The sequence below is a fragment of the Acanthopagrus latus genome, chromosome 11, assembly GCF_904848185.1.
Source record: "Acanthopagrus latus isolate v.2019 chromosome 11, fAcaLat1.1, whole genome shotgun sequence".
Taxonomy (NCBI): domain Eukaryota; kingdom Metazoa; phylum Chordata; class Actinopteri; order Spariformes; family Sparidae; genus Acanthopagrus; species Acanthopagrus latus.
The window spans coordinates 15,406,379-15,431,473 of record NC_051049.1 but is presented as its reverse complement, the minus strand read 5'-3'; the positions used below and the strand labels follow the sequence as shown (position 1 = coordinate 15,431,473).

Sequence of the window (25,095 nt, the reverse complement as noted above, 5' to 3'; positions counted from 1 at the left end):
GACAGGCAGAAAGAGGCCACTGTGAGCGGCTGTCAGCAGGACGGACAGATGAATAAAGAGGGCTGGTGTGATGGAGAGAGCAAGGAAAGTGAGGGAGGGGAGGACATCAAGGTGGACAACTCTACCCATGACATCACTGGGAGGAAGCGCTCGCCTCACGCTCCCCGAGCATGTGCTCAACCTGTTAGCCGTGTTGCATGTAACATAAACCTCGACCGGCTGGCGGGTTTCCTGACTCACGGTCCACATCTCGTGTTAAAGTGTTATTTGATTTAGCAGCGGAGCCAAAACAAACCCTTGTCTGGTTCATTTAGCTGAGATTATCAAGCGACTTAGTCACACCTCCAGCGTACAGTGAAGACATTATGCGACCTTGTGTGTACAGTAAGCATGTGCTGAAGCAGGATTTTGTCTATGAAGGCTCGCGAGTTAATGAAAGACTTCAGGGTGCTTGATGGAGAGGTTAATTTGTAGAGGCTGTAGTGTTTTCCTGTCCAATTAGCGTCACACATACAGCGCGGGCACCCTTTACTTCTGTAGGTTTTCCAGCATGTGATCCGACACGTGTGCGCCAATAGAAATGCCTCATCCTCATCTTGTCAAATCCTGCTGAAGTCTGGTTGGACAGGGTGGTCCTGTATTGTCTTACAGAGGTGGATCTTCCAGTGTAAACACTCAGAAACAGATATAAGTTGTTCTCCAGACTTCCAGGAATTTCTGAAGTTCCTTGAATCGTCTGTCAAAGTGCTCTTTGAAAAGATCCAGAGTGGAAGGAAGCGGGGCGCTCGCCTCATGGGGAGGCAATCAGCCTTTTAGACAAACTTTCCCATTGCGTGTTCCTCGTGCCAGGCGTCGGTGCCAGTGCCTCCCCTCAGGCAGAGCTGCTGTAGCTCTAAACTGGCAATAAAACGCTCTGTTTGTGTGCGTGTGCAGCTTTTCCCTCGCCAGACAAATATAATCCCAATCCTACTTTCATTTGTCGGTGATTTACAACTATTGTGAAATCGCCTCGATGTTCTATACATCCAGATGCTCGTGTCCAAATGCCAGCCTCTTGAAGTGCCATATGTTTTGTCGTGCTTGTGACTCATTAATTAAATGGACCACGACTGTGGAAACCATAAAGATCCCATTGTTGCGCTATCTAATCAGAAGCCTTCTGTCCATTCCATGTTGGTACTCGATACGTTGTCATGATTGATGTATTTCTCTTTATGGGGGCTTAATATTGACTTTTTGTTGATTCTCATTACTTCTGCCCAGGAGGCGATGTTCTCACTGTGTTTATTTGTTTGTCTGTTGGCAGGTCTGGATAAAGAGCTGGAATCAGAACATTTTTGTTAATTTCTCAGGGGGATAAGGCATGGATGTTGATGAAAAAAAATCTGGCACATTTAGGTCGTTGGTGTCTATGAGTGAGTACAAAAGGAGACTGTTGGGCCTTGGTGAAGGTATGCGCTCTACTGAGTGCCATTGAATTGTTCTGCTGGTTAATGTCTTAGCTAACTGATTAATTGTTCGGTCTGTAAAACAGCAGAAAAGGGTGAAAAATTCAGATCTCATCATCTTAGACCAAGAGTCCAAAACAAAACATTATCGTGAGTCCATGAAGCTTCTTATATTAAATTAAATGTTTGGCATTCTTGCCTGTAAAAATTCCTTCACAGCCATTGCTGATCATTTTTTCTTTGATGGAAGCCTAAGTTTCAACATCAGTAATAATACAATCTCTTTGGTTTACTTTAATTTAAGAAAAAGACCCTTCATCTAACAAAAAACAGAATTCTCTCACTTTAAATGATGCCTAAACACAAGCGCCTGTCTCTGATAGAAAATAATTAGAGAAGCCAGTAGCTTCCAGTACTTGCTATTCGCCCGTGCTGTGGACACAGTTGTACTGATTGTGTGAGATACAGTTCTGATTCCAAGCCCTTGTGATGAACTTACAGCCGAGCCAGCTAACCCCTTACTCGAGGTATTTGTCGCCACAATCCAGTTAATAAACCCTCTTATCACAAAGTTCACCCCATGTTGTGTCTACACCGCTGAAGTATTTGGCCTTGTTATGTCTTCTTAAAAAACACCTGCACTCATGATTTGCCACTGAACCAAATACAGACAGATGATTATGTGGTTTACTGGCTTGTTTGGGGGATAAATACCTGGTGCCGAAAATGGCCCAAACCCTCCGCTTCGTGACACAAATATTGGTCTAGTGACAGTAAACTTTCTATTGGTCTGGTAGGAAGAATGACCTCTGTGTTTACAGAGGAGTAAATAATCTCCCCATTAAAACATTCCCTGGATAGGTACAAACAACCTCAGTGCTCCACAGACAGATGGCTGGAGTACTTAAAGCCAGCAAAGATATACTTCCCTGTGTTTAAAAGTCCATATTTTCTTGTCAGTTAAATATTTTTTACAAGCGCTGGTGTAAGTGAAAACATTTTTTTGTTTGTCTTACAAAGGCCGTCACCGGAGAGACGAGACCTTTTGGCCAGAGAGTGATCTTTATCATCTGGTTGTTTATGTGTGATGACATGGAAACACACCTCCTCAACATGTCCCGCACTAATGGATTGGTTTGTACTGGATTTTGTGACTGTACATTCCTGAACAGCTGTATCACATCGACTGTTCTAACGCAGACACGACTCCTCTCCTTCACTGGCGTTAGTACCGTTGTTGGCTGTGTGAGGACACCGTTATCACGCTCACAGATGTTTCAGCTGGAATGCGTTCGATGCAAAGTGGTGTGAGGCCGTGCTGTACTGGAGGTAACTGCCAATGATCTAATGTACCTTTCCAGGGAGGGTCAATGGGCCAGATGGTTATTTAACATGCAGGCTGAAAACTGCGGGAATCGTGTGGGTGTGTTGTTACAGGTACCGGTGAGAAGATGAAATGTGATCTAGAAAGTCCAGTTTGAGTTGAACATCGGTGTGTTTTAAGGCTCATCAGATGCTAACACTGTTGTTTTTCTCTGTCTTGATCACCATGAGGTAAACATTTTTCATTCTAATAGGACGAGCCTTGCACTCAGTTGTACACACAAACGTCTGCTTTGAAGAGTTACAAAAATTGTCAGACGTACGCAACACTCAAATCTGATGTCTGACTGGTTTTCTGGGGAGGAGGTTGTAGATGCTGTTCCTACGTACGGTACGAGCAGCACTTCTCTTAGGACGTGTTGACACTTTTGAACCAGTGCCAGGAGGTCTGAAGGACTTTAACCTTGAAATCCTCACTGCATGTGGACTCCTCTGATCTCCTGTAGCTGCTCTTGTGTCCAGTGTTAACCTGAACACTAACCTCTGTCGACTTCACTAGAGTTTCCTGTCCTCTTGGGACCTATACTACACTTTGAAACAGCATGTCTCTCAAGTATTCAGGACTGCGGTTGCCAGGTTTGACCACTCGTTGCCAGCCCCTCGCTCATTATTTGAGGGAAAGCCCCTCGCCTCTGACAAGCTATCTGTGTGACTGTCTCCAGGCTTGTTTGCAGCGTTGGGAAACTTGCTTTTTGTCACAACATCATCACTGTGTTTGCGGCACCAGCCCAAGCCGATTTACATACCTGTGAATCCTGCAGGAGGCCCAGAGCAGAAAGGCATGCAAATGGACGTTTGGCTTGGCACCCCTCGGTGCCCACATCAAGAGCACTTCTCTCAGAGTGGTAGGGCGGTCCAGCAGCTCCAACACAGGTCGCTCTTTAGTGAGGAGGGCAAACTGAGGGCTTAGACTGAGTGTTAGTTACTCACCTCTACAGGTGCTCCTTTGAAACTCACACAAGAGGAAAAATGCACTCACGGCTTACAAGATGTACACTTCAGCATGTGCTCACAGATTTGCTTTTGATTGCAGAGTTTTAGTGTTGCTGCGATTTAAAGTCTTGTGCAGTTTAATGAGAGAATAAACTGACAAAATTCAGATAAAATACTTTTTCGTTAACATTTTGGAGGGTCGTTTTTAAAGTTCTGAGTTGAGATTAGGGGCAATATATTGCAATTTTTCCATAGCCTCCCCAGCTGTGATATTAAAAAACTAAATATTGATATTGTGTCAATATAACACATGATGGCATCGTCTGAATAATCTTACAAAGGTGTTTGTGCATCTTCTGTTTATCACTTTATCTGGTTTCACTGTTTGGGACTTGACATACACACTTTCCCAGGCAAAAACAAAGGCGAAACATTTGATTTATTCCATTATTTATGTTCCAGAAATTATACTATACCATGGAATATATTTTATTTCACGCATACCGCCTAGTCCCAGCACGAGAGGTAGCACAATAGCTAACAGAGGTATACACAGAAAATGATTTACTTTCTCAGTATCCGTGTTCTCCTCTGTGGCAGACACAGGAGAGACGAGTCATGTTGATTTACCCACACGTGAATGTTTCCAGGCTGTATTGGTTTCCATTACACTCTCTCTCTCTCACTTCAGTTTGATGGTAATCTTACTTTTAAACCCGTGATTGATTTGTGCTCTGTCACCCTCAGGGGGTGTTTTAACTGCTCGCTCGCTCAGTTTGATGTATGAGCATGTGTTTTCGTTTCACAATCTCTGAGTTTGGACCCTTTTTGGGGTTTTTGACAGCTTGATCAAGTGCTCCGACTCCCAGAAACTTTCCATTTTGAATTATCTGTTTCCATAAAGTAGCAGTGACCATCTTGTACGTGCGAGAGAAGGTGCTGGTGAATATTAATGTAATCACCCCAGAGTGAATCATGCACTGAAACACACAGTAGATCTTGTCTAATTTCTTTTGATACCACTGTTCCAGATAACTCCTGGGGAGGATTTTTCTTGCCCAGCCAACGAAAATGAAAAATGTTCCTAAATAAATGGTCATTTCTATAGGACTACTACTACTACTACTACTCTTTGGCTATTAACAAAGTGCTATATCTGATAGAAATGTCAGCCTTGACGCTCAAACTCTGTGATGAAAGGGTTAAAATACAGTGAGACTCACTCGTTCAAGGTTTTGGGATGTCTAGTCTCTGGACAATAGATCTGGCAGTGGCTGAGCACAGCTGTGTTTGTGCTGGGATGGTCTACTGGAGAAATTCCCTCCTTCCTCCAGTTTGACCCTCTGGCCCGAGCCAGGTTGTCCCCGAGGGGCTGAGGGCATCCGAGGCAAGAGGATGAGGAAGCAGGCGACCAGACTAACTTCCCCCTCACGTCTTCCCTCCTGTGTCACCCCGCCCGCTCTGATTTCTGCTCTTTTTATCTCTCTGAGTCCAGACGAAACATATCAACAGATAATTATCAAATCCAGAAAAGCCATCGACAGATCCTTTAAGGAGGGTGTCCTCCCTGAGTTATGCTGTGGCGACTTTGTGTGGAATGCAGCAGCGGAGGACACGTGATAGAGCTGGATGTTGTGTGCTGGAGGTTGCGCCATCATTTAGAGAACAGAAATCCTCCCCCACATACACTGACGCTGATCGCATCATTGTTTAATGCACTCCATGTTTTACTGCATGCTTATGTGTTGCATTTGAGACTTTGGTGTCTTCTACTTCACTGGAATGTGATTTATAGCTATATTAACTTTTTACAATATAATGTGTATAAGATTAGACCTCAAAATCTAATTACTGCTTATGTAAGAAAGCTGAATACTGATGTACATTTAGTTGATAATAACTGTAGTCACATGGGAAATATAAAAAGCATGGGATCATATTTCCCATGTGGAGAAAAAAACAAAAAACAAACAACCCATGATTGATGCAGTATCTCAGGGGAGGGGTTCTGCCTGTAAGACCCACGACTTTGTTTTCACATCAGTACCCCGTGTTTGATGAATCTCTCTCAGGAAAATATTTTGAAGTTTTATCTGAGCTATTTTATGTGAACTCTGGCCTTGCTCCTAATCAGTAATACTCAGTCTTTCTTCAGTTGTCACAAGTCCTAACATGTACTTCACCTGGCCGACGCTCTCTTCCTACCTTGGTTAGTCGGGGCTGTCTCTCCGGGCGGCTCCAGCCAGGTGATCTGACCAGGAATGCGCTCGACGCCACCTCGGTCTTTGGCCTTTCAGGGGTAACCAAGCTCGTCCAGCTGGGCTTTTTTTCTCTCCTGCCTCTTCTGTTGCCACATGAAAGAGACCCAGTTCTGTCTGACAGGGGGAGTCATTCTTCATAACCGTGTGGGTTGTTTGTGGGAAGAAAAGAACTTCTGCTTCTTCTATTAGAGCGTGTTTTTTATTATGTATTGTGCAGACTTTGTGGAAATCGTTTGCCTCCCCCGTAGGAAAACACAAAGTGTTTCTGTATCTCCGTGGGTCATTGGACTACTGAACTACTGATTTCTCGGCTCTTGGATAAATGTGGGAATTCTTGATCTTTGTCTTTCTTATTCTACCCTTGAAAACAATACAACATGTATAAAGATGTTCATTGTCCTTCTCTGGAAAACATGAGCTGGTGCTGAGTGGCAAAATAGATTCAGTCAGTTGTGTATTTGGCAGCCAGGCTTTGTTGACCTTGAGACGCTGTGAACACTTGGCTCTGCTTGTCGTTTGCACCTGTTGGGATCGTGAAGGACTCAAACAAATGCAGTCAGATGTTTCTCTGCGATGCTGTGACTGGGTTGATTTTTCTGCGCAAGATATCCAGTCCTTCATGAGAAAGCACGCTCATTGTCTGCAGCCTCGTCTCCTTTCACCTCTGCGTCTGTTTTTTATTTTCTCAGCATGTCATCCTCCTTCTGTTTCCTGCTCTCTCTCCAACTTTTTTACCAAACACAACATGACTCAACTTTTTTATAGATGAATATTCATTCATGATGAGTTTTTATGCGATAGAGAATAATTTTAGAAAGACAAAAGGTTAGTAACAAAGGTCACAGGGCATCATATCAGAATCAGAGTCAGAATCAGAATACTTTGTTAATCCCCAGGGGGGAAATTGTTTAAATATGTTTAAATATATCTACAATATATCTACAACTGTTTCCCTCTCGATGGTAGATTGGCTGGGTTGAGTTCAAGGACCTGTGTGATGAGTCAAAGCCATCGAGGGATATTGTGCAAGGTGTCCATGCTGGAACTTGAGTGTGATTATGATCTTATCTGATAGGGACCAGACATGTTCTGATGGTTGAGTTCTCCCAAAATGATGTCTTCTTTAGGAGATAAAAGAGCATCCTAAAGCTGTAAGAAACCAGCTCGCACCACCAGACATCTGCGATCTTTTTCTCTGCACTGAGTTTTGTGTTGTTCTTTCTGATCCACGGCACTTGTGTGTTGAGGGATACCAGAGGGTTGATGTTTACATGCCTTTGATGTTAAAGGAAAGAGTCTTAACTGATGTACTGTAACCTATGGGGTCCTCGATGCAGAGCTAGAAACCTCAGGAAGATGTTACAATAAGAGGTGATTGTCGCTTGGGTCATATGTCCATTAAATGTAGTAGTTTTGTGACATTTAGACCTTTTTTCAACTAGACCTTGTCCTGGAAATAAGACCTTTCTTGCTTTCTTATTTTCAGAAAAAAAAAATCACAAATTCTAACAGACATCTGATCTACAGCTGAAACTATTAGTCTATTAATCAAGGAGTCGATAAAAAGAAAAACGAACTGTAGAATTTCTCAAGCATGAGTCATTGGTTTCAGCTTCTCCAATAAGAGGATTAGCTGCTTCTCTCTGTTTTGGACATTTGAAAGACGTCACTGTGGACAAATTGAGAAAATGATGGGCAGATTCACAAATGATTATCTTTTTGATTTTGTCTAGTAGGGCTTAATAGGCTCCGGCACAATCTGAAAGCCATGTTGCTGTTACATCATAAATAATGACTACGCACGACTGTCATTGCAAATAATCATTCACATTTCCATCATCCTGCAGCTGTGCAACTCTGGCTCACATGTGGAAGAAGTTGTGAAAGGGTCTCTGAAAAACAACTGCAAATAATAAGTCAGCTTAGTCTTAATAATAAGTAAACAGTATAACAGTGTGTCTCAGATGTGGACTTTGTCGGTTTACTTATGTTGACATGATGGTTCAAGAGAAACCATGATGATGATGATCTCAGGACAACACAGACGTATCAGATAAATCAAGAGCTCCTCCCAGCTTCCTGTCTATCACTGCACACGCCACTGTTATTTTACTCTCAAGTCCTTCTGTGTGGTTTTGATTTGTGCAAATTAAAACTCCAAACCGTAAAAATATATTTTGAATGAACTGCTACACACAGCCACTTTTGTTTTCTTTAAACATAAAGCATACACTTTGTTAAAATGTACCGTTTCTGTTTGGGTTCTTTTATCAGTCAACCAGCCGCCAGCACTGATAGAAAACAGCTGCTGTTCTTCATCCTGTCTGTCTTTGAGTCCTTCACACTGGACGTGGTCTGCACTGTATCAGTATCACTCATTAACACACTCCCCCGCCACAGCCAGTCTTATCTTGCTCATAGCTACTAACAGTAAACTGTCTCTTTCCTAAGGACTTTACATTAGACGTATTTCTTAAGAAAAGGATGGGATGCCTGTGGTGATTATTTCTCTTTTGTACTCCCAAAATCTATAAAGTTCATGTGCCTCATCAGTCACATTATGTGTAATAAAGACAGGAAGTGGATGGGAACAGTGCGCCCCTGTAAATCTATGAACCAAATACATAAATACTACTTATTTCAAGTGGATTCAAAATGAGTTGCCAAAAACTGAGTTTTAGGAAGGACTTGAATGCACCCTCATATTTGGCGACTATTTGTGGAACATCTGCAGATTGTCAATCTGTTTTTCCTCATCCCCTCAAAACATTTCAACTTAAAGTCAGTAACATTTGAACTTTGTCCATTTTTTTTGGCATATTTTAATTATGAGGCCTGTCCATCTGTTGCTGATTAGATTCTCAGAATCTAGTTCACATATTTCTTCACTGATGAATGACTGATTTAACATGAAACCACGCCACTGCTGTTATGACTGATTTGAATTAACCACATCATCTACACAGGTGAAGTTGTGCCTTAACAAGTCAAGTTTCTGTTGTTACTCCTTAATTAACATACCCCTTTCTTTCTCTCTCTGTGTGTCTTTAGTTGAAGCAGCCAGACAAGGCAGCGGCGGCGGCTCACACCTACTTCCAGGCCAACCCAGAACACGTGGAGATGGGTCAGAACCTGGAGCAGTACAAAGACCTGCAGGGCGTTGAGGAGGAGCATTTTGTGGATCGAGAGGCCCGGCCTCACCAGGTAGGATAAGAAACCGTACGGATGAACTTGTTTTGTTTTGTGCTTCTCAGCAGTGTGACCTGTCAGCCATCTTTATTTTTTTCAATCCTGGCCAAATGTCTGGCCGCTTCTTCTAAGTTGCTTCTTTCCCTAAATGGAAAAGTAAAAGCTGTTGTCCCTGAATGAAACAGGCCTTTGTGTTAATGGCCCTTGCAGTTTAATGACTGGAAACCCCATTTTGGCCTTTTAGTGCTGGCTGTGGTTGAAGCCCTGAATGCAGACGAGTTTGGGATCCTTTGTGCGCTGATTTGTTTACAGTTTTTCACCCTTCCCCGGCCCCTCTCTCATTCCTCCTTCTGCCCATACATTCTCTCTTCATCTTAAGGTCAGGCTTGTACAAGTTCCTACAGCAGCCTCTGGGTAAAGCTACTTACCAAACTAAACTTTACTAAACCTCAATCATTACCAATGATTTAAGTGATTGTGTCTCTGTGGCTTCATTTCACTTAACCCTGAATAGCTCTGTGCTGTGTTAATGTAAATGTATGTACTTTGCATTTGAGCCAGTGTGTTTCTGGGTTTTTAGGGGGGGGCTTTTGCTCCGTATTATTATTACATCGTATGTTAAATTTATTCCGAAAGACCTGACAGGAGGAATCCATCTTGGCGACTGTTGTGGCTGATTCACCCTCCTCTCTCTCTGTTCATCTCACGCAAATGATCGTTGCTGCTGCAGGAAACCTCATGTGCACCAGGGGGCCTGTAAAGCCTTTCATGAACTGGCCACGGGTTTACTTACAGTTGTGTGTTGTTGACGGTAAAAGTGAATAAACATTTGCTCATATAAAAATGTCAAAGGTAAATACTTGAATACACTAACAAACCATAAAGAGCTTTTTTTCAGAACACCAAAGGTCATAAACACTTGTCCCATCCTTCCTTTCTCCTGCATCACAGCGCTCCTTCACTGCAGCGGTGAAGTTGTACAACAGTGGCGACTATGAGGCAGCCATCGGTCTGTTTGAGGAGGCTCTCACAGAGTACTATAAAGCAGACGTGGAGTGTCGGGCCCTGTGTCACTGGCCGCAGAGGTTTGAAGGCTACGACTACCTCCGCTACCGTTACAGCCTCTATGAAGTCATATCAGGTGAGAGTCAAACATCTTGAAGGTGAAACGTCTGTCTCTGTGTTGCATGTACATTAATAACTAAACATTTGAAGTGAAGAGCCAGGCTACATTAAAGGAGAATTATTATTCTTTTACGTGTTTTGTTTGTTTGTTTTGTTTTTCAGTGTTGTATATGGGTTCTTGTGCATGTCAAAGCTCTTGGAAGTTAACAAGGTCAACAGAAGCTCTTCTCGCCCACAGCAATTACTGCTCCTGAAATGCCTCGTTGTAGTCCCGCCTTTAATTCTGTGACTTTGTGACATCACGCTGCATCACCGTGTCGCGTAATTTATGCCTAGCATCTAGTTTGGCATGTAGAAATTAATTTAGCACTGCTGCTCTGTAGTTGTCAGTGGTGCAGGTTCATACGTGTTTGACCTGACCAATCAGGGCAGACTGGATATTTCGGAGGTGGGGCCTTAAAGAGACAGGAGCGCTGCTGCACCGCACGGTATGGAAAAACTGATGTGATCATATAAACTTATTCTAGTAGTAACCCAAAATAAAATGATGAATCTGAAAATAAGCATAACATGTCTCCTTCAAAGGTCCAATATTATAATCATTGTGAGGTGAATATTTCTGTTCGGGTGTCCACTAGAAAAGGTTCACATTATTTTGGATATGATTTATTGATGTAATGAGCTGAGTATGTTCTTTGCAAATGTCAAAATCGTAGCGATGATTAACGCTTTACACTGTAAGTTTTTTAATTAGAACCAGGACTCTCTTGTTCAGGTTGTGCTGTGAATCACTCTCTTTGTGTGCTTCATCCACAGCAACATGGCTGCGTTGAGTGGATGTTGAAATGACAGCTGGCACTAATTTAAAACCTCATGTACATGCAGTGACAAAGTAAACATTATGATGACACCCATCTTGGTTTGACCGGGTTTTCAAATCTTTTTTAATATCCGCTGTGGCCTATTTAGATATAATGCTGCTTTCTTTTTTCTTTATTGGTTCATTTAAATGAGGGTCAGTGTACAATGTACTTGACCCCCTCCCACATGTTGCAATGAATTTAAATCTTCCCCTGATGTTTAGGTTTTTCGCCCTCTTAGAAACCCCGCCTTGTGTTTCCTTGTTGATTTCGTAAATACATATTGTTGATTTATAGCCTCACGACCCTCTGACAGTGGTTTCCCAAAGTCCTTGTCTTGGGTGGATTCTGAAAAGTCTTCAAGATGCGTGACAGCGTTAGATGAAAGGATAGAGACTGTTTATTTGGTGTGTGGAGCATTTTATCAACCGATCGTGACTGTTCCACCAACACGTCTGACTGCATTGCATGAGCCCAAGCCTGGTGAGGCTTAGACATGGCCAAACAACACCCTTCACACTCACTAGGTGATAACATCTCCCTGACAGCAACCAGAAGGAGCTGGACGCTGGCACTGGGTCAAAGGGTAGATGAGTGATGCAGCCACATTACTGAAGGTTCCTAGAGTTTTAACTATAACCATACTGTTTACTGTAAAAACATATTTAAATTAGGTGTAAGATTTAGCTAAAACTTTCCTTCAGTTTAAACATACATTCAAACATGACATAGTGTCAGATGTTTGTGCACTGTGTTGCAGAGATGTATACTGAAGTTAGCATTCTAACCAGCTAGCCCGGACTAATCCTGTCACTTAATACCAGTTGGTACCTGAAGTCTGATAGACTGATAGCCTGCCATAGCTTCAGCTGGGGGGTGTACGTTTAGCAGCGAGTATGCTACGTTTCATAACCTCTTTCTATACTCTCAAAGAGTATAGTGAGCATCAGGTAGTGGTAACTCTGTGTCTTATGTGTTTGTATTCTATCAAGACGTTGGTTTGGAATTATTGACTGTGTATTGAAGCGCACCATATACCGCGATCGCAACTTCCCCAGTTCAGTCCCAAGTCACTGTTTTATTGCTTTTCATTCCTCCTCTCTTCTTCACGTCTTGTCATCTCTCCACTTTTAAACACCATGTTTGAAAAAAAGGCCCCAAATGCCCAAATATACCTGTAAAGCAGAGGTATGAACTGTTGGTACACGTCAAGCTTGATATTATTTCACCAATATTTGTTTGCATCTGTCGCCAAGCTTTTCCTGGCACTTCATGTGTTTTTGAATACAGAGATTTATATGTCAGTGCATTGGCTTGAGTTTCTTAGGAGGTAAGAAGGTGCAAGTAAACTTCTGACTGCGAAGGTTTCAGAGCAGAGTCGAAGGTACAAATCAGAGCAGGGCACAAAGACAGAGATTTTGTCCCTTAAGCGTCCATGAGCTTTTCATTATTCTGTGGTCGACCACAGCGCTAGGTTTTTTTTTTTGTTTTTTTTTTGAATTAGCTGGAAAAAGAATGGAGTGGTTCCTCTGGATTCACCACACATTACACATTTTAGGACTTACCATTCTCAGTCAGTGTGTTGGATACTAGCACACGGTCTCTTAGATGAATGAAATTATGAATTATGAAATAACTGAGAGGACTACAGTCCAAGCTCCAGTTAATGCAGATGTATTGAGTGATATTCTCTGCGGCTGTAAACTCGAGAGCTAGGCTGTGCTGTCGGATTTGGTAGACATGCTCCATTACCATCTCTGACAGTCCAGGAAAACAGTCTGAACCAGGGCCACGAGAGCAGCCTGAGAAACTCCACTGACTTGACTACAAGACCACCCCTGTCTCTCTCCTCGTCTTCCTCCTCCTCTGTCTCTCTTTAACCTCACTTGACCTCGTCTGTTTACTGCAGCATGATGGCTTTCTCTTGGCGTCTTTTCATAAAGAAACAATCTGGTATTTTTATGTTTCCGCCCATTCCCTGCAAATTATAAATATTGCTGTGTGAACTTCCACTTGAAAAAAATGTTATTTTTCAGTCCGGCTTGGTGCTCTCAGATTCTTGTTCAGATGCCTCCCCGAAAGAATAAGTTCAACCAAAACCAAAAACTCCCAATTATTATCTACTCCCCCTGACCACTGATGGAAATTCAGTTAAAAGCTTCACAAAACAAAAGTTTTCCTCAAACCATTTCTGGGGCGTCACAGCAAAACGGTGTTGCAGCATTCTCCTGAACGATTGAAGTCGACCAGATTTGTTTTAAAAATGAAAATCTGACTGACTTTCCATCGGCGTAGGCAAGAGAAGATAATGACCCATGAATTTAAATATTTGGGCTGAACTTATCCTTCAAATGAGACTGAAGAGTTGGCTGGTAAACAGCTAATCTTTTTAATGCTGCAAACTCATTATTATTTCTTATCTCTCCATCTCTGTATTTCCCATTGTTCTGTCAGATTCATGTCATGGCTTGTAAAAACACATCTGTTTTGCAGGTTTTTGTGAAAGTTTCAGTTTAGAATTTTCCTCCCAACACCTGAACACACCACCAGTCCAAGCGTTCAGTTGCAGCCCTCCGTAGATTTTTACACAAAACTCCACCAAAATATATGACTTAACATATACTGTTTTATTTATTTTGATTAACAAGGAAGATAATACGACAAAGTCTGCCTGTACTGAGCAGACAGAGCAGTTCAACAACAGAGGTCACTGTTAGACAGCTCATCCAGGCAGCCAGTGGCATACATCAAGCTGCCGGAGAGGAACCTCAGTATTTTTTCATAAACTCATACGGTTTTAATGAGCTTCATGAATAACCTCACATTTTAGCTACTCTGTTATTATTTTGTTGCATTTACAATCGTGCCATGCAGCCAACAGAGAGCCCCCGTAGGGAATGTTTGATGTGGAGGGATGTGCAGCAAACATTCCACCGCCAGCGTCATCATAATTACACCATTATACACACATACATCAACAGTGGTCAGCGGTGCTTTTTTTCTGACACGAGTCAGGCTTTTCTCCCTGGAAGCTGAGGCGAGCTTTGTGCAGTAGCGGCAGCTTAATTTGCTGACAAGCATGCTTTGTCTCAAATATGTCAGCCCGGTTGCATAAACACAGAAAAGGAGGCTAATTAGTTTTCGCCGTGCTTTGTTTTTCTTACAATCAGAGAATTATTTTCCATAGCGCCGCTGGAGTAGAGCCTGTGATTGCGGTGTTTATTTGTGTTGAGATGTATGCATGTCATTTTTGAGGGTAGTGTAATCTGTTATGTGAGTTTAATAAAAGAAAAAGGATCTCCTGGAATCACTTCCTCGTGCAGTGGTTTTGATTTTCAGAAGGGAAACGTGAAACTCTGTCGACTCCCTCTGCAGCACTGCGCGATTCTGATGTTCGCTCCTCTGAGACCCTCGAAGAGACTGAAACAGACCACGACTCTGCTGCGCGAGGGTGAGGAGAGTAGTGCTGCAGCTGCTCAAGAGTGACCTCACTATACATTCACGTTCCCAACACACACGCACAAACAGAGGGGCAATCATCCTCTCCGCTGGCTCGACATCAGGAAACGTTATGTAGCACCCCGTGAAATCCGTCTTCCCTGAAGGATCAACAAACAACAGGATTCATCATCACCCGAGGAACAGCAAAAACATGAAAGCGCCGTGCTGTTGAAAAGGGAACAACGCTCATTTGACATCGTGTTGGACCAGTTTTATCTGATTTGTTACAGCTCATCAAGTCATTCCAATGTTTTTTTTTTCCACCATAAATTACGTGTTCAGATGAATCTAAAACTGGACAAAGGGGAGCAGCGCCGATGCACCTTCAGAGCAATTTTCAACATCTGGTTACACCCAGTCTTTATGTTCTCGTGTTCATTAGACAAATAACGATCTGTGTCGGCTAACTGATGTTGCTCTGATATGGAGTGACAGATCGTGTGTTGTCTCCGGGCATCGATGCCAAACCGGTTCATCAGCAGTCAAAGAAAATCAGCGTAATGATTCAGTATCTGCCCTGTTGGTTTCTGGTAGACTAACGTCTGTGAATCTAACAAGTCAATAATTATTTTCAGCTGGTTTTCAAGCGTGTAAATCGGAGCGAGTTGATATCACACTGATGATCTCAGCAGAGTTAATAACTGTAGACATGATGTCATTCCGTGATAATGGCCATATTGCATCAGTGCATCAAATGTGCAACAGACCACACAGAGTCAGTAGGGGCAGCAGTGAGGTCACGTAACAAACTGTGACTGTAGTGTAAACAGTCTAATGGGAGATGGGGGCCACTGTGTGTTTGATGAAAAATCATCTACTGCTTTGAACTACCTGTATGGCGGACTGACCAAAAAGTTGTTTCGCTAATAATCCAACAATAGAAAAAGTTTCATGTCTGCCCCAAAAGAATTATTCTTCTGAGGCACTTTATAGGGTTTCTTCCTTTTTCCCCCATTAAAGTTTTTTATGTGAGTTATTTGAGGTCAGCGGATAAAGAGAACTGGAAGCTGCTCAGATTTGCAGAGCCCTTTGAGATGAATGTATTATTTGGGGCTGTGTAAATAAAGCTGACTACACTTAATTTGATATTACATAACGATTAAAGCAACATTAGGTAGAAAGTGGCACTGGTTTGTAACATTTTGACAGATGTAATTTAGATATGTAGTAGACATGTATGACTGGACATTCTCACTGAATTTACATAGTGCCAAATAAGAAGCCAAGTGAATAATTATCTCAATCTCTCACAGTCATGTTGATGATCTGAAACCATTTAATTCCAGATCACTTCACTCAGGTGCTGCACTGTGAACATGAGTGTGTTCGAGACCTCGCCAACCGGCCGGGCCGCCTCTCACCCATGGAGAACTACCTGCCTCTGCACTATGACTACCTGCAGTTTGCCTACTTCCAGGGTGAGTCGAGCTCTGTGTAGCACAGTCTGAGTACAATTTGTATAACTATGAACAAAGGAGAAGGATACACCCATACACACACATACTCACACACACACACATAGATACACACAGACACATGCACATACAAGAACTCCTGGTGACCACAAAGAGCTGCAGACAGACTGAGTCAATCAACAGCTGACCGCACCCTCTTCGTACCTTCACATTGTCCCACAAGTATTTATGACTTTATCTGGCTTATGTTGTGTGTCTGGGCAACTTTGATATGGGTGTATCCAGTCTGATGTCTCTCAGGTGTGTGTGTTTGTGTGTGTGTGTGTGTGTGTGTGTGTGTGTGTGTGTGTGTGTGTGTGTGTGTGTGTGTGTGGATAATCTCAAGCCTGTAGTGAAAAGCTCAGTTAGACGACGGTGTTGGCCCAGAAACAAAGCCTAGTTGGGAGAGACTGTGTGCTGTGAGATCACCAGATCATACTTAACGACCCATAAGCGCTTGATAAAGTGAACTGGATCACTGAGTCTGTGCAGACACACCAAGGGAGCAGGACATTTCCCGCAGCCGCTGCTGGGTGTGTTTGTAAGCCTCGTTTCTTTTTTACCTGAGTTTATAAAAAAGTGTCTCTGTGAGTCATATTGTATTTTTTTGGAGTGCCTGACATGCAGCAGGGTTTTTCCCTTCTGAAGTATCGACATTCTCCTTTTCAGAACTAAAGTCCGTGTCAGTCACCGCTCGGCACACATCAGAAATCCTCTGACACCTAGCAGCTCCGCGGCCTGCTGTGTGTTACTCTCTGTGGTTCCACGCACCACACTGCTGCACTGGACGTTCGCCATCACCCAGCAGCAGCCTCTCGTTGTGTTTTAGTTGCCTAAGTTTCCTAAATAAATCCTCAGTGACGTTCCACTGTTTGACTGAGCTCAAATCTCCAGAGTCTTATTGACCTGGGAACACACAGCTGACAGCAGCAGATACGCTGTGTCAGCCTCTGGCCAAGACAGGAAGTCTTTGGATAGCCCTGCGCCTTTACAAGCCAATAAAAAATGTGTTTGTGCGTGCAGTAAGCAGGAGCCGTGTAGATTTGGCTGACGGTGTGTGTTGTGCGTTTGTGCATCTTTCGTTTGGATGACTACATGTAACATTGTGTTTGCATTTGGACGTGTTAAGCGCAGGAAGGCAGTACAGGACGGTCCTGCTGTATGTTTGTCTCACTTCGTCACTGACGTCCTGATGCTGTGTGTGTGTGTGTGTGTGTGTGTGTGTTTGCACGCTTTTTCCACTATGTCAAACAGAGTGCAGGTTTTGCTCCATTGTGGTAATGGTGTTGGAATGTCATTAGATACATTTCCACACACACAAAACACACTTGTCACCCAGTCGATGCTCAGCAGCTCTGTAGAAAACGGCATGGACACTCAAGGCAGCTCCCATCCTCCTGCTGAGAGCTGTGAGTGAGTGTGAGGTGACACATTTCTAATCTTATATTGTTTGCGTCCACGTTCTTAAGCTTGTGGTGTTCCTCCTTTTGGTTCGTCACAGCCACCTGTCGATCAGTGGGGACCAGCTCATAAATAGACAGCGTCAGAGCGCTGCTAGATGTCAAAAACTCGTCCAAGATTTACTTATTTATTGCCCCAAGATTTTGGAAACTTGGACTAATGTTCCCCTTGTGCTAAATCCATAAAAAAAAAAACTTCCACGTACAAAAAATGACAGATTACAGGGGGACAAGAATCATATCAAATAACATAAGGGGAAAAGAGATGTACACAGATGTTTTATAGATGGCAACACTAAAAAAGAGGTGCTCTTTTTTAGTGTTGATTCCATACCTGTCTCATCTTCCACTATTTAACATTGTATGTATTCACTGAAGTAGTGATAAAAGAGCAGTAGGGAGAAAGAGTTATATCAACTAGACTGTAGCTCAGGCCGCAAGTTTTCTGACCGAAAATTCAACAGGTTGTCAGTCCACACCTGTGTCCCGTCACCTAGTTGTTACCGTGGTTACAGCTTGTCAGACATGCATGTGTTGATGTTATTCGTTTATCATGTGTCAACTGACATGACCGAACCCACCAACCAATAGATTTTTGTCCGGCCTGTCGGGACCCATCAGGTATCTACGCTCGAATGTTGATCACTCAAACCGTTTTCTGTCTGTCTCTGCAGTGAACAGACTGGAGGAGGCGCTCCAGTGTGCTCTGACCTACCTGTTGTTCCACGAGGGAGACGAGTCCCTCATGGATAACGTGGACTACTACAGAGAGGAGCTGGGACACGATAGCAAGCCGAGAGAGGTCAGCATCTGTTGTTATCACTGGGGTGTGGAGAGAGGTAGACGGTTCAGAGGCTGAGAGCGATGTATAGAGTCAATACAAGGTATAGGATCATTAATCATTTATCAACAGATAAAAACGAGTAGACAAAGCTCCAGATTTTGGTGGAATGGTTAGGAACGTTTAACATCAACAATATACTGTTGGACTTTACCTCGTTGGTCATTAAAAACTGTTTGAAATGAGATCTAAAACTGTACTGACACTGAAAAGGACCACTTTGTGTATTAATACCTGGCTCAAGATTTTTGAATGAGCTTTGGATGATTAATGTGAGTGTGAGTGGAAAGTATATTACCAGTACAATAACATGAGCAGGACTGTGGGGGAGAGTCGAGGATCGGGGAGAAGACGTGCAGGGAGAGAGACTGGGGAGGAAAAGCGTTGATCTGAGTGAAGAGGAGGAGACGGGAGGCGGCCTGCTGTTTGCTGTATTTCTTGGATGAACTTGCTTCTCGCAGCTTGGCATCCATCGCCTCCTAAAGTTTGCTTTTCACTTGTATATGTTCTCCTTCCAGCTGGAAGTATTAAGCAAACTTTGCTGAGTCGGTGTGTTTACGACAACATGTTTTCCCCCCTGGGACTGCTCTTTATCATTAGGTATTCATAACTAACTCTGTCTTACGAAAATTGAATTTGTTAAGTCTGGCTACCCCTCAAGCCACTTCAGCACTGAGAATTTGTCCTTCCTAAACTCCGATCAGCTGCTCGGAAAACTTCAAGCAGCGCCTTGTTAAGTCTCAACTACACAGCCCCTTTTTCCTAGAAAGCCTGGTACTCATTAGAGTGAGCGAGGCTCCCAGCAGGACTGTGTGAACGTGCGAATGTGTGTGGCTGACTCCGTCTTTGAGAGGCTGAGAGCCGACATGTTGCAGCTCACGCTTGTGTTTTTCTACTCATAGCTTACATTTTTTCTAGCCCTCGAGTCTTTCCAGTGCCGTCAGTTTACTGCATGGTCGCTGGCCGGCGGATCGCACTCTCCTCTCGCCCTCCAGCCTCGGGGAGCTCATTTACAGAGCCCCAGATCTCAGTGCCAGGCCCGACCTGCCCTCCTTGCCAAAGAATCCAGCCTTTCAGTAACAGTGGAGGAGGAGGAAAAGTCGTGTCAGAGTGCCCACAGACGTCTCTGGAACAATTTGGAGGCTGTTTGTATTAAGGGGGCTTGGGGGGGGGGGGGGGGCCCTAAAAGAAAAACGCTACTGGATGGTCAAGTTTCATAATACTCACTTCAATGTCCTCACTTGGCTTGGAAAAAAAAATAGGACTGTATGTAGTTATATAGCCTATTCACACACAAAAGCGTACTGCCACTTTATGTCAAACACACACACATACAAATGCAAATGAAACCAGACTCAAGTACAGAAAAGTCTATGATACAAACAGTGTTTTTATTACATAGATTGTCCAGCAGAGAGCACCGACAAGTTCGGATGTATGTGGACCTAATGCTTTAAAGGTGCAATGTGTCATTTGTTGTCATAATTTAAATCTTAAAAAAAAAAAAAACACTAAAACTACTTGGCGAGGTTTGTAACTTCAGTTAGTAGAACTCAGTAAGGAGTAACTCACTTCTGATTTCATGCTGGACACATATGGTGATCCCCTGGATGACAGTCCTGTGCTTGTTTAACCTGACCGTCAATCCCCGCCCTCCTCCCTATCTGGACTTTTCGCACTTCAGACTACTTCTGCTCACTTCCTCCTCTTCTCCCGTAATAATTACTACTTCCACTAGAGGTCACCGGCTAACAGGAAATGTTTATATGGAATAAGCAGCTGTCATAGTCAACCTGTTTGTTTGTTTTTCTGATTAGGATGTGCTGTTATTGAACTATAACAAACTTAATTACTTTCAAACACTTGTTTACTTGATGATGCAAAATAAAACAAAATGGTCATGGTTTGTCTTTTCAAACAGTCGCCTCTTGTTTGGTCCACATAAATCCTCAATTCACTGAGTTAGATGTGAAAATACTCTGGCAGCTTTCCCAGGCTAGTGATGACCGAACTCCCTCTTTCCTCTCTCCAGCTTCAAGCTTCAATTTTACACATTACACTGATTTATTAAAAATAGTCACAAAAGAATGAATGAATATCAGCCGATATATCATTTATGAAACGTTACTTAGTCATATCAAAATCAGTAATGCCCCCAGAAATCCCCTTTCTTTGTCTTTATGTTACAGTCCACCTTAATTCAAAGCCAAAAGCAGCAGCCATGGTTTCTTTAAGTCTTTACTCCAGACAGGAAACCGTAGTGAAGCTGTCCCTCTGACGGACACAAAGAGAAAAGCCATCACACTCCACTAGTCCTGGCACTGAGGCGAGGAAGGAAACTCTCTCTGGTTCGCTTATTTGGTTGGTGAAACAGTCGGGACAGCAGAAGAATGCTGTCACTGTTTGGGGAAAGTCATGGTGCTAAATGCTTGATACATTCAATTAAGACTCTGCTGTATGTGTGAGCAGGAAAACAATGTAGAGACGTACAAAGTGTGTTCGTTGACACAAAGCATGTCCCTTAAATTGTTCATTTGTAGAAGTGTACAAAAGAAAAAGAGGGAAAAACTAGTTTGGGCCCCGGACACTGAAACATATGAAACAATCCTTTAGGGTACTTAGGGTCTTTTTAACAGTTGTTTTCCTCCTGCCAACGTCTCTCGAGGACACAAACATGCATTTGTATCTACCGTAAATACAACTAAATTGTTCATTAACCACTGGTGTGTGTGTTTTTAGGAAGCTGTGTGGTACCTGAGGAGGCACAAACAGGAACTGGAGCTCCTTCTGATTGGCAGTAAAACCATGGGTGTGGAATTTACTGAAGGGGTGAGTTAATGGAATACAACATTACCCAGAATCATCTTCATTTTTCATGTGTAACTACAAACTCGAAGCAGATTTACTGGCAGAGCAGATCCCTTTAATTTTCAAAGTTTTTGCCCAGAAATGAAAAGAGTTTGTGTAATTTAATGGGCAGTTATCCTTAAAGCAGTCCACATGTCGGTGATGCAGAGCAGATCTACTGCTGGGTGTGTAAACCATTAATGTGGCCCTGCTGCCTGGCTGACTCAGAGCAGGGTAACAGGTGTCTGGCACGGCCGCCGTGCACTGCTTGTCCTCTCAGCCGGCAGCGACACCTGCTGGACAAAACGCTGACAGATTTCTCCTTGTCTCTGTTGCAGAATTACTGGAGCGGCTCAGGTGGACGAGACGACTCCAACAGGTAGAGATCTCTACATCTGTAAAACTTTAAGTTTAGAAACATCATTGTAACATCACGAGTGCTCAAGAAGAACAGGTTGTCCTCTAGTTGTTTTAGGGCTCCTCCACTGCAGAAGCAAATGTTGCATCTGCAGATGTCTAAAGCAGCTATAATATAGAATGCCATTTTATTCTATAATTCAGTAAATCAGTAAATAAATACATTCATAAATAAATAAAGATTTGTTTGAAATTAATAAATAAACATGCCTTTGACCTATAAAAAAAATTCTACTACAAATAAATAGAAGTTTCCCTCTGAAAAAGAGTCTCTCTTAGGAACAGACCCGCAGAGAGTAATCACCACACACTGCAGTTAACCACAACACTATAGAGACGTGTAGCTCATTTCAATTTACTGTTTTCCCTCTGCAACAGAAATATATTTTTCCATATAGTAGATCTGAAATTAACATTCTAATTTAAAAAGTATGTGTGTAAATTAAACAGTGTTTTCTGTATTTTCAGCTTGTACTTACATTACTCTGATATGACGCATTGGCATAGGCTCTTGACAAAGTTTTTGTCAATTTGACAATTTTTTTCTTTGTATATTGACAAATAGACAGTATACCAATTATTGCAATTTTTCATAAATTGTAAAAAGTATTACTATATATTTTCTACTGAGTACATTAGGCCTCTTGAGTATATATTTCAAGTACACATAGCAATTTATATCACTTACGTATTATCAAAATATATTGGTATTTATTGTTAAGTATGTCTAAACTTTATTTATTTATAATATTATTATTTATTATTTATAATATTAAAATGTATTTTTAATATTCCAAATTATATTTTTCAGTATTTTAGCAAAGAAACTCTAAAAACAAACTAAGTACTCACTGCTCGGCTCCAGACAATAAAATGGACACAGACAGCAACCAGCTGGTCGACATGGTGCAGCATTTAAAAGCTGAAGGATCGAAATAGAGCTAAAAGAGAGTGAATATGGTTTTAGATTCAACAGGTGGTCAGAACGCAGTCAGTGATGATGTTGTTTTTTAACTGTTGGATGTGTAAATTGGCAACAGCTTTCTAACAAGTTCACCTTATCAGCTTAAATTATGATATGTCAGTGTTGTGCTCACATCTTATTTCTGTTTGCTCAAGGTGTAAATGACAGGACTAATGACATTCCCTATCACCTCTTCTCCCAGGATTCCCTCTGGTACAGACGGCTGGATGGAGTATGTTCCTATCTCAGAGAAGAGGAACATCAGTGAGGCTGCTCCACAGCAGCTCAAAGAAGGTAAACCTTCTCTGTAGTCAGAGGCGAAGCTGAACCGCAGTTGACCCACTGAGAGAAAGTCTCACGCTGATGTTTGGGGGTTAAATCTCCTCTGGTCGCCGTGGTTTGGATAACATGTTGCGTTCTTTAAATACTGTCCTCTGATCTGTGTAGGAGGCCCGTTGGTGTATGACAGCGTGCAGCTGGTGCAGAACTCAACAGCCTTGAATGGGACCCAGCGTGTGCTGCTGGACCACGTCATGTCCGAGGAGGAGTGTTCGGACCTCAGACATCTGGCACATGTGAGGACATTACACAACATTAACAAAATCAAGATTTAATATCCGGTCATGTTAGTTTACTGTTGGCTGTCTGATTTGACTGAAGATGAATGAGTGTTTACTCCAGTAAAGGTCAGTGTGTGAACCTGTGTTTGAAGAACAGCTATGTGTCCTTGCTTGTCTCCCAGGCGGTCACCATGGCAGGAGACGGCTACAGAGGGAGGATGTCTCCACACACTCCCAATGAGAAGTTTGAAGGAGCGACCGTGCTCAAAACCCTGCAGGTACACCAAGCACTGACACTTCACTGCATGATTTACAAAGATCACATTGTAAAGGTTGCTGGAAACCTGTATAATATCTTTAAAAAAATCAGAAAACAGTTGAAGAGGTTTTTGATTTTTCTTCCCTGCAGCATGGCTTCGAGGGCAGAGTGCCGATGAGGAGCGCTCGCCTGTTCTACGATATCAGTGAGCGAGCGAGACGGATTATCGAGTCGTACTTCCTGCTCAACTCCACCCTGCACTTCTCCTACACACACCTGGTGTGCCGGACGGCCATCACAGGTCAGCCACAAGCCCACAGCTTTTTGGTTTGATTTAAAAGTACGAACAATATTAAGTAAAATACAGGCCACAAAGAAATGCAGCTGAATGTTTGATAAATGTTTCTATACTGTGTGTCAGGGTAGTGGTAAGACCCGGGAAGAAAAACCTGGAAACATACTGAGGATGTTCCCTGTGTTGTTTTGCACAAAGGGCTGTGTTGATTAGTATTTGCGTGTTTTGTGTGTCGGTTCCCAGGTCAGCAAGATCACCGCAACGACCTGAGCCATCCCATCCACGCCGACAACTGCCTGCTGGACCCCGATGCCAACGAGTGCTGGAAGGAACCACCAGCGTACACATACAGAGACTACAGGTACTTGGCTACAGTTGTTAACGCACATAGAATTCATAAACCAGTTTTTTTACTGTACTGATCTCCGCTTAATTTTTTTAATTATCATTTTGCAGTGCGCTGTTATATCTAAATGGAGATTTTGAAGGAGGGGAGTTCATATTCACAGAAATGGATGCCAAAACAGTCACGGTAAGATGGCTTTCCTTCTTAGCCCTCTACTCTCCCAACAAATAGCCAGAGTCAAAAGTCTGAAATAACCACACACACTGCCCCCTAAAAGAGGTTGTATGGGGGTTAATTCATTAATTTAATACATGATCCTTGGTGCTTATGGGGGTTGCATTCCATGATCACATATCTGCTACAACAACACAGCTGAACTCCAGTATAACAGTAAAGTTTTGGTCCTGCTGATATGAGCAGATGATGGTTATATTTGAACCTGACCTCTGACCCTGCTCCGTCTCTTCCGTCCTGTCCAGGCATCAGTGAAGCCCAGGTGTGGCAGGATGGTGGGCTTCTCATCAGGAGGGGAGAATCCGCACGGTGTGAAGGCTGTCACCAGCGGGCAGAGGTGTGCCGTCGCTTTGTGGTTCACCTTGGACCCGCTCTTCAGAGAACTGGTAAACTGAGAACCTTGGCAAACTACAAAAATAACTGTATAAACTACAAACTAATAATAATAACTAATCACGTTGTCACTCAGTCCATCCTATAAAAAAAAATATGATGGAAAGCTCCTAAGCGATAGAGACAATTTATTTCACCCTTAATTTCACCAGTAATGAGCCATCCATCTCCTCTTTATGGATCACCAGGCTTTCATTAACTTGCGTCCAAATTTTGCTCGAGGTTGGAAAAAATGAAAGTTTCCTTTTAAAAACAGATGCACTGTAGCCGTGTCTTGTTCTCTCCATTCACCATTCTGACCGTCTTCCATCTTGTTTCTCTCCCA

At 42.8% G+C, this 25,095-nt stretch overlaps 1 protein-coding gene across 1 annotated transcript in view; it reads left to right on the top strand.

The window, feature by feature from the left end:
- Nucleotides 1-25,095, top strand: part of p3h2 (prolyl 3-hydroxylase 2) — a 62,809-nt gene that overhangs the window by 36,355 nt on the left and 1,359 nt on the right. The window contains exons 2-14 of the mRNA XM_037113792.1: nucleotides 9,077-9,229; nucleotides 10,166-10,355; nucleotides 15,987-16,118; nucleotides 18,289-18,416; nucleotides 21,195-21,284; nucleotides 21,641-21,681; nucleotides 22,886-22,977; nucleotides 23,131-23,258; nucleotides 23,426-23,521; nucleotides 23,653-23,803; nucleotides 24,041-24,158; nucleotides 24,254-24,329; nucleotides 24,623-24,763. Of these exons, the coding sequence (XP_036969687.1) occupies nucleotides 9,077-9,229; nucleotides 10,166-10,355; nucleotides 15,987-16,118; nucleotides 18,289-18,416; nucleotides 21,195-21,284; nucleotides 21,641-21,681; nucleotides 22,886-22,977; nucleotides 23,131-23,258; nucleotides 23,426-23,521; nucleotides 23,653-23,803; nucleotides 24,041-24,158; nucleotides 24,254-24,329; nucleotides 24,623-24,763 (1,536 nt within the window). The remainder of the gene's footprint in view (nucleotides 1-9,076; nucleotides 9,230-10,165; nucleotides 10,356-15,986; nucleotides 16,119-18,288; nucleotides 18,417-21,194; nucleotides 21,285-21,640; nucleotides 21,682-22,885; nucleotides 22,978-23,130; nucleotides 23,259-23,425; nucleotides 23,522-23,652; nucleotides 23,804-24,040; nucleotides 24,159-24,253; nucleotides 24,330-24,622; nucleotides 24,764-25,095) is intronic.